The 9,623-nt window shown below is 36.0% G+C and overlaps 1 protein-coding gene across 8 annotated transcripts in view; it reads left to right on the top strand.

Annotated features, from left to right (window-relative positions):
* Positions 1–9,623, top strand: part of CEP126 (centrosomal protein 126) — a 39,887-nt gene that overhangs the window by 10,792 nt on the left and 19,472 nt on the right. For all 8 annotated transcript variants that reach the window (XM_035328109.1, XM_035328075.1, XM_035328085.1 and 5 more), the window contains exons 4-5: positions 899–1,004; positions 6,211–6,409. In XM_035328109.1, the coding sequence (XP_035184000.1) occupies positions 899–1,004; positions 6,211–6,409 (305 nt within the window). The remainder of the gene's footprint in view (positions 1–898; positions 1,005–6,210; positions 6,410–9,623) is intronic.

Below are 9,623 nucleotides of genomic sequence, written 5' to 3'. Positions count from 1 at the left end.
GCTGAATTAGTCAGCTTTTTTTTTTTTTTTCACTGCTGGGAAGTAATGATCGCAGCAACGCAGTTCCTGCTTTCTGAGTTGGAATCGGGGCAGATTGGCAGAAGTTCTTAACAGCTTCAGCCAAGTCTGACTTCCAGTCAACTTTCCAGTGTTGAAACTCTGAAGATGTGGTATATTACTTAGAAATTCTTCAACAGATTTACTCTTCCAACTGCAATTGCGCCAGCTGTGAGGTAATGTCTCTGACTTCAAGATCAAATGTCAGATTAAAATAACAAAATAGAAGGGTACTGTTTTAGGGCTTCTTCGTAGCCCTACTGACAGCCCAGACTATATAGCAACGATAATGAATCTTAACTTTTTTCTTGGTTTTCCTTAATAGCAATTCTGCCTCTGCCACTTTCTATCCTACGTTTGCTTATTTGTAAGCAACACCTTGTGCCTGTCTGGACTCTTTCTTTCTCCACTGATTCAATTTCTAAGTCACAATTTGGCCTTTATAAAACACCTGCAAGTCATAACTTTGGCTTAGTGCATGGACATAATAATCACCATGTGAAAACAAAGTTAGTGCTGGTTTTTTTAACCACCCACTTTTTCAACAGTGCAGTCGAAAAACAAATAGAAAAACTGTTGACTAAATGTATTGCAATAAACACTTTAATAGACTGGGTTTTGTTTCAGAGGAACTTGAGATGTTCCAGCATGCCTAACAATGCTAAACCACTTTTATTATTATTATTATTATTATTATTTTTGTAGAAGTCTGGATTTAGGCTCTCCAAACTTAAGAATCTTAACCAAAACATGCATGGTAAAATATTCCAATTTTAAAATATTTTTTCCGTTGTGTGTTTTTTTTTTTTTTTTTTTTTTTTTTTTACACTGATAGCTCTAGTCCAGACAAAAGCAGATTTTCAGCTAGAAGAAGCTCTTGAACAAATTAAAGGATCAGTTTTAACATCAGGATTGTACTTGCCCAGCAGAAACAAAACCACCTTCAGGTAAGCATTTTTGTTTATTCTGATGATCAAAAGAAGTAAATTACTTGGTGTATTCAATAAACAGCAGATGATTACTCCCTCAGAAATTGCAGGCCATCTTTCTGTGGCAAAGAAAGCACGTCTGTGAAATGTTCCAATGAAAATATTATGAAACATTATTAAGTTGTTTGCATCCAGCAGGTACAACAGCAGAGGAGATGATACAAACCTTTTCCTTTCAGGGGAATTCTGGGAATAGTCAGGGTGAACCTGGTCCCCGTTCAGTTATGCCTGACTCAGACTGCCATGGTTACCAAGCCATCTGCTACTCTATGAAGTATAAAGTACTCTGTCAAGATACTTTCTTATTCGCATCCACATTTTTATCTTTTGACAGTCAGGGATAGTGTAGCTTCCATATTCATCCCATGATCTTATCTTCTTTCCAGCTGTTTTTCCTTTCAATTTCTCATCCTTTACATGTATCTTGAGCATCTTGATAACAATTTCCCCTGTAATTTCTTCTTATATCACATATAAGTTGAATTCCATACTCTTCACCTACCCAAGCACTTTCTTTAAGATGCACTGCCTTATCACAGAACATTTCTACATGTATTGTTTATCTGCTCTATTTGATACTCTTTCCTGATTATCACCTTTCCAACCACACATTTCTTCAATCACTCAGTTCAGTGTTTTATTTTTCTGGTTGCTGCTGTTGTTATTACTGTCATTATAATTATTTTGCATGTGCTGTAAATTGTATAGATGTTCAGAATAGAGATAATGTTTGTGTCCAGTGTGGATTGCAGCTATTAAAGAACAACAACAACAAAAAGAAAAAACTATCTGCCACATACAAATTGAAATTATGGTAAAAACATGTAGATGTTTCTGAACACTACAGAAGCACCTATTCCTTTGTCTCATTTCACTCATAGGATTGTCTTAGGACAGCAACTCTGTGTCTTCCCCCTACTACCATCACTTCTTTCTTTATCTCCCAACTTTCTACAAACTTCTTGTGCTTCAAGGGCTCACAGTTCTCTCTCAAAACATCTTCAAACCACTCACTCTTTGCTTGATTTCTTACAAGATTACATTGCTGTCACTATATTATAATGCATCATTTTAAAATTCACTATCTTGTAAGAACTGTAGTGCGTTCTTTCCTTGATTTTCATTTCTGCAACTTGATTTCTTATACAAATTAAGTTTATTTGTTTGTATGGAACAGGCTACACAGAAAAGTTGTGGATGCTCCAACCCTGGAGGGGTTTGGATGGAGCTTTGAGCAACCTGGTCTGGTGGGAGGTGTCCCTGCCCATGGCAGGGGGTTGGAATTAGATGATCTTTAAGGTCCCTTCCAACCCAAACCATTCTATGATATTTCTTTACAATCACTCATCCCTTAGTAAGCAAATACAAGAGAGAGCTAGAGAATCTCAAATATAATTTTACTTCTCTGATTTTGAAAATGGAAACTATACAAGGAAGAAATTATTCAAAGTGACCCCAGCATGAAAAACACTTTAAAGTTGTGTCCACATTGACCTATTTTGATTAGCAGGTCACAAACCAGTCAGTACTGGTAAGACAGCACATGCATATCTTGGAACCTGCCACAGAATGTGCTGACTCTTCTCCAGCTGGTAACTGGGAGACTTGGTTAGTAGCCATATGAGGTGGGTGAAGGAGGATGTAGACACTGTGGGTACAGAAATAGCAAAAAAAAAGAATTAAGTTATTGCCATAAAGATTTCTTTATAGGGTGCAAATTATTATGAAATAAACCTTTGCTTATTCTAATGCTAGCAGAATTTATCTTTCTTCCTTGTGACAGAAAATATAGTAAGTATTTTTTGTCTGCATCTCACATAACACTTTACCCACTGTAAGCACTGCGACTTAAACTGAACAAATGCTATGCAGCACAAATTATTTTAGTCTGCTGCAGAAAATGTTAGCACTGGGCAGTTTATGTTACTTTTTGACTGGGAGCCATAGTTCTCTCCCTGTGTGGGTCACAAAAGTAGCATTTCTGTGTATTCAGACTCGGTTCCAAAAATTGTGCAACATTCTCTTAGAGGTCAAATAGATTTCTTCCAAAACAGTAAAGCAAAGCAAGTTTTGATACAGAAAAGCTTTTTGAGAAAGTAACCATTCACCAGTTGTGAGATGTAAACCTTTAAATATGTCTGACAGTCCCCAAAATTGTGGGACACCAAAAAACTTACTCAGATGAGGTAGTAGATCTCTTTCTATATTTCTGTCTATTCTTACAATTCTGTAAGCATTTAAACCAATACGTATATATAAATATACATATATCATCATTATAATTTACCCTCCCTCAGCAACAGAATGCATAGAATTCATCAACAGTCCTCTTCTAAAGAAAAAAATGAATATTGTATTAAGCATTAAAGACAAATATGGCTGCATCAAGAATATCCCAAGAATATCCCAAGTTGGAAGGGACCCACCGTCATGGAGTCCAACTCCTGGCTCCACACAGGGCTACCAAAAAATTAAACTGTATGTCTGATAGTGTTGTCCAAACTATTCTTGAACTCCAAAAGGCGGGCTCAGTACCATGACCACTTCCCTGGGAGTTGTATTTGATTATGTTCAGTTTGAGGACAGAAACTAAAAAATATGACAAATCAAAAATATTCCCTGAAAAAAGCTGGAGTGTACAAATTTTTATAAATGTAAATGATCTGAACATTCAAATAAATATCAAGAAACTTTACCAAAAAAAAAAAAAAAAGAAAAGAAAAATAGAAGATTTGTGTCCACATGCATATCAGTCATGGTCCACAACGACAAAGTCTTTGAAAGACAATAGGTACAGGTTTTTGGTTGACAAGGATATCTTCCATTCAAAAGAATACAGAATGCAGTTTTCCGAATTCTAAACCTAAATTTGAGAAGTTGTTCTCCCTTTTTTGCTATCAGCTGTCTCATCAGAAATAAGAAATTCCTTTTCAGACGTTGCCAAACACGTGTATCTCTGACTGGGTCAGTGCAATTAAGACAACCTTTTGGGAGAGTTCTGAAAAATCTTCTCAAAAATATCAAAATAATGATATTCTTGATGAGATTAAAGTTTCCATTCTCCTTTGTCCTAAAATTATGAATATTATAATAGATACAGAAAAGGTCTCACTAGACTATATATCCCTTTGACATAGATGAGCTAAAAAGAAAATAGATTAATTTCAATAGAGAGTATAATTTTAGATACAAAAAGAGTATGGAAAAGATAGAGGCTCTGTAGAAGGAACTTCAAAGCTCAAGAAATGGAAAGAAATGAAGGAAAGGGATTACTGAGTTTCTGTACATGTATTAGACATATGGTAACCATCTCCAGATAGAAGCAATGCATGTTTTGTACTAAGTGTAAGGATGTGTATAGTATGGAGTGACTCTGCAGTGTTCATCTTTGCTCAGTAGGAATGTTAAGGTAGATAGCTTTTTGTGGCATGAAGTAGTTAAATAGTTCTGTCTTTTTGTAAGTTCCTAGACAGCATGTTGGCCATATCTAAAATGAACCATCACATTCACTGATAATGGAGAAGGGTAAATTGTGAGTGGTGGATGCCAGGCTAGATTCCAATTTAAGAGAGAGAGAGAGATGGAATTATGATTTTCATGTTTATTTTATTGCCACAAATGTAGCTAAAGACCTTCACACACGTTAGCAATATTTACAGTGTTACATTGATGCTGCTTATGAACTATACATAGGAAATGCATCCTGGGAGCATTGGAAAACATCTGCACATTGAATGGACAGTACGCTTTGGTTTGCTATTCAAAATTCAGGGTTTTCTGAGACAAAATATTTCATATCTTGGACCTGATCAACCTGCTAAAATAAAGGCTGTATCTCTCCTTTATAGTAAAGGTATATTTGTTTTACAAATTACTTCACTGAAACTTTATGCTGATAATCTGTTTCCGAGTTCTGTTCTCCTTTCATCACCATTTGTAATCATTGCGGAGTACAGCGAATATCCGATGTGCCCCTTTGGGTATGCCAGGCTAAGGGTATTTATGGCCCTTGAACCAGGTTGGAGCCAACAGATAGGATCAGTGTCCATCACTAGAGAATTCTACCTAAGCAGTCAAGCAACCAAGTCAAGCAGTCAAGCACAGCTGGCAGCCTGGTAACAGATACTTCCAAAAGGCTAGAGCTTGGTTAGCCTGCGAGTTGGTGGGTTTAGGGACTTGGTGGTTTTTTGCTTGGTTGTTTGTTTTTTTGTTTGGTTGGTTGGTTGGTTGTTTTTTTTTGCCCTTTTAATACCTTTCTTATTGGTTGAGGCCACTTTTTTCTTGTTTTTGTCATCCTTAATATCTACCTATTTCTCACTTCTTGCTTTCACATGTTGGTTCCTATTCCTAGTGATCTTGCCCAGCCTAGTTCCAGGTCTCTTTATTCTTGAACATATCTTGTTACAGACTCCCTGCCTTCCATTCTCTGATTGCTCATTTTTCTTGTCATTTGGCTTCCCATGCTTCCTGGCTTCTTTAATTCCTGGGTGTCTGCCAGCCCCATGGTTAGATTCTTAACCTGTGTAAAAACCTAATAATTCTTAACCTGTGTAAACCTGTGATTTCCTCAGTCTTCATTTGGGTTCACCTTGACCACAGTGCACAGCTACAGTAGCAACTCTGAAGATTTTTTTTTTCAGGTAGAAAACAAATTCTTTAATGTCACACAATACTGACATTACAGGTCATCACTAGAAGCAACATCTAGAAACAACAAGGCCTTCGTGCTGTCTGAAGTAAGGGAATATCTGACAGAAGCAATATATAGTCATCCTCTATGTAAGCCAGCCTTATGGAAAAAATAAAGGCCATTTTCCTTCTTAAAAAAAAAAAAAAAAAAAATCCACGTTCCCGTCCTGTAAATTACCAAACTGTTGGCTGACATTTTCTGGAATAATCCAGCCTGAGGCAGTCACCCAACAACCCAATCAGAAAACTCTGACAATTTATAAATAACAGAAGAGAAGGTTTAAAATGGAAAGTGTTGGAGAGATACAATGCTAGACAGTACAAATAGCACCACCTGTAGTTACGTGGAGTTTAGCTTTCCTTCACATGCCAGGCATTTATTGGTGATGTATACTTTTGGAAAGGAACATGTTTGAAAGTGTATCATTGACGCATAGAAGTAAGCCAAAATAATAAGTTATTTGCTTGCATCAAGAGCCACAGATGACACTTCATCCTCATCAGCATCTAGAAACGGTTATTCCCGTCAGGAGCAGATTTCAGCAATGGTTGGCTACAATAACACAATGCAGGAGAGCACTACAACCAGCATGGACAGTAACCAACTTTTGTTCCAGAGAAATCTGAAAGAAATGCAGCAGCTCCTAGAAAAACAGCATCTCAGCAACTCGGAGGTATGATATTTTCATGTGATTCATTAAATGATGCTTTTTAAATATAATAGAAAAATTCTTGAATATGATAAAAAATGAAAGCCTGTTAAGCACACCTTATCAATGAGACAACACCTAGACACACTGCACTATGCCTTACTAATAGATTATTGATAGTTAGACAATACATATTTTCAATAAGAAATCAGAAATCTTTAAAAATGTTTGTAAGGATATTTTCTCAAAAGCCTCAAAGACATCAGTTATATTGTCTTTCTTTCCCTGCAACAAAGATTTGACTGCTAGAATTCTTGGCTCTGGAGTAACTAGGCATTAGTCTATCACAGGAGTCTTGTGCTAGCTCCAAACTTAAACTGGCAGCTTCCAGTAATGCACTTAAGTTTCTGCTTTGCTGATTGCTACAGCTCAGCACAAAATGCTATAGCAATATAATTATGGTAGGTTAAATGTTGAGTTTGTTTTTGTTTTCCCTAATGTGTGATGATTTCTTGGGCATTGACTTCAAGTCTCTTGAGATGCTACGTCCTTTTTTGTCATCCTTGGAATAGATACAAGTGCTCTAATAACAAGCCCAGAGTACATCTTAATTCCATGTCTAGATTAACTTTTGGACCCCAAATCAGTTTCAAAAGGCACCTTAGAAACACAGTGAAAATCCTGAAGAACTGAGGTCCAAAGTGATTTCCTTAAACTGCACGTTTAAGTCTGATTTTAGGTTAGTTGGTGTTATCTTTGATTTTGGAAATGTCTTTCTTTGATATTACATTTTTTTGCAAACAAAAGGACATAATTTTGGTCTTACTCATGTTTCTATAATACTAACTATGGGACTCATGATGTCTGAGATGACCTTGACACAATGAAGCACCCTTGCTTTTACTCTGGTAATGGCTAGAGGTGTGGGGTCATCAATGGACAAGGATTTGTCCTAGAACTTTTCCACTAAAAAAAAAAAAAAAAAAAAAAAAAAAAAAAAGGATTTTCCTTTTAATACATCCTTATGGATAACTTTTGAAGGATGTGTGCTTCAGATATATTTGAAGTTCTTTGATATTAATGTTTCCAGGCACATTCATCTCAGTCTTTGTACCCGCTTTCTTCTGGTGGGGATTCATGAGAATCTTGAGAAGCTGATGGCTAGTAGAGAAGATCTCACTCAACTGGAGTAAATTTCAAAAAGGTTGAGGAGGCAGAAGGAACAGTTTGTACAGTCAAGGTTTTTGATTAACGTTCATTCTTATATATGATAATCAGCTTTAGATGCTGCATATAATATAGGAATTTACAAATTAATGTGTTTACATATTAATGTTTTATTTTTGAAAACGCTTTGGTCCTGTTAAGATTCTCCCAGAATATATTTTTCTGCTGCCACTAGGGGTTGCTCATCTTCTTCCCTCTGCTAAATAGTTTAAAATTATAACTATTTATACCTGAAGCATTTGACTTTCTTTCTTGAAATTTCATGCTTTGGACTCTGATTAGAAAAATAGTCAAGAAAGCTTTTGTCACTGTTCTAAAGCCTGAGTTTGGAAGCTTAATTCTTGGATTGGGCTGGTGTGTATGTGTGCTGTGACTTTCTGTGATGTGAAGCAGTATTTATAATACTCTTACTAATGTTACTGACATGAATAGTCTTGAGTAGTCTTGTTGCTGTCTGTTGTCCAAAGTCATTTCAGCAGCACTTGCCTTTCTGAAAGGAAAGTCGTGCACATGCTTTGCAATCTAACCATCCATTGAGGTCCTTTAACCTCTCTTTGTTTCTGTTTTTACAGGCCTAGCCAGATTATAAAGATTCCTAAAATTCTTTTCTTTCCTACAGGGCAATAAAGTTCTATGTAGACCTTACCCATAGATTTGGTGTGTTCCCTGTTTTCCAACCTTAAAGATTTGTATAGTTTCAGCAGTAAACCAAGGTTTTTAGTGACCCTTTTACCATTCTCCAAAATTATTGGAGAGCAATAGATTTTATTTTGTGCAACAGTTGCATCTGAGTCAGTACATCAAATTATAATTTGCTGCATGCCCAGAAAAAAACTCCACTTGGAAGAAATTAATGTTGTTAATTTCATTCTCAATCAGAGGGTTTTTCTGTTTCTTTGTTTGTTTTTGTTTTTGTTTTTGTTTGCACAGTTCTTTCCTGTTTGTATTGCAGGCATAAATTAAATCTTTAAGGTGGAACTGGGAGCACAGTCTTTAGCTAAAGCTGCATGCAGCTTTTGACCAAAAGACATTACCCACAATTGCATATCATTTTGCCAAATGTTATGTGTTGAAATTTTCTATTTCTGGCACCTGCCTGGAGCTGAATAATGAAAATTCCCATTTAAATGGCTCAACTATGTCAAGGAATAATATTATTCATATAACTTTCGTCTTTTTCTTTCCATCACATTGTCAACTCGGTGCCCATATGAAACTGGTTTGGTCAGTACAATACTTTTATGCTCTTCCAGAAAAACACATTAGGGTTGAATTAAATTGTGTGATTGACTTCACATTTTATATCTATTGTTTCATTTTTTAAAACAAAATACTTGGAAGTAAGAGCGAATTTACAGACAAAATAGCTATAGACTACAATATGGAGATTGTATTTTCCTCCTCCCTCCTTTACATAACCATAATTAGATTATTCAAGTGGTATCTGTGAAATCCAAATTTAAATCCCTTTTCTGATTGATTTGAAACAGGAATTTTACTTTGGCTGTCCTTTTGTTTTAATGCATATTGTGCAGCCATCGAAGTACTCATTATTGCTATTTCTGTGGTTCCCCTTGCCATAAAATACTTCACTATTTATTGAAGCAGGGACACAGGTATCATTTCTTAAAAACTGCAACCAAACTAAGAGGTCAGAGGGTTTGTCTTGTATTATCTCTAATACAATAATACTTTGTATCCTATTATAGGCTGTGTGATTATATATGCTATGTATAGGGCTAAGTAGGTATCTGGGAAATACTGAAGAATATTTCTTAAGTGATGTTACACTGAGTGAAAGCAGCAGATGCTGCAAACACATATGTATGGACTTTGCCTTGCGTGAATGAGCAGCCTGTTAGCTGTTTGTGTTACTGGGCTTCTGAGTTTGGACTGTGCCTATGAAATGGAAATGTGTCAGGTATCTTGCAGGAAAACTGAGTTCATTTTCAAGTGCATTTGCATTATGACTGGAATGAATTAAACAAAGGTTCCTTTTGCATAATGTATT

This window comes from Oxyura jamaicensis, chromosome 1 (assembly GCF_011077185.1).
Source record: "Oxyura jamaicensis isolate SHBP4307 breed ruddy duck chromosome 1, BPBGC_Ojam_1.0, whole genome shotgun sequence".
In the NCBI taxonomy this organism is placed as follows: Eukaryota; Metazoa; Chordata; class Aves; order Anseriformes; family Anatidae; genus Oxyura; species Oxyura jamaicensis.
The sequence above is the reverse complement of the archived record's forward strand: the minus strand, read 5'-3'. Positions and strand labels throughout refer to the sequence as shown.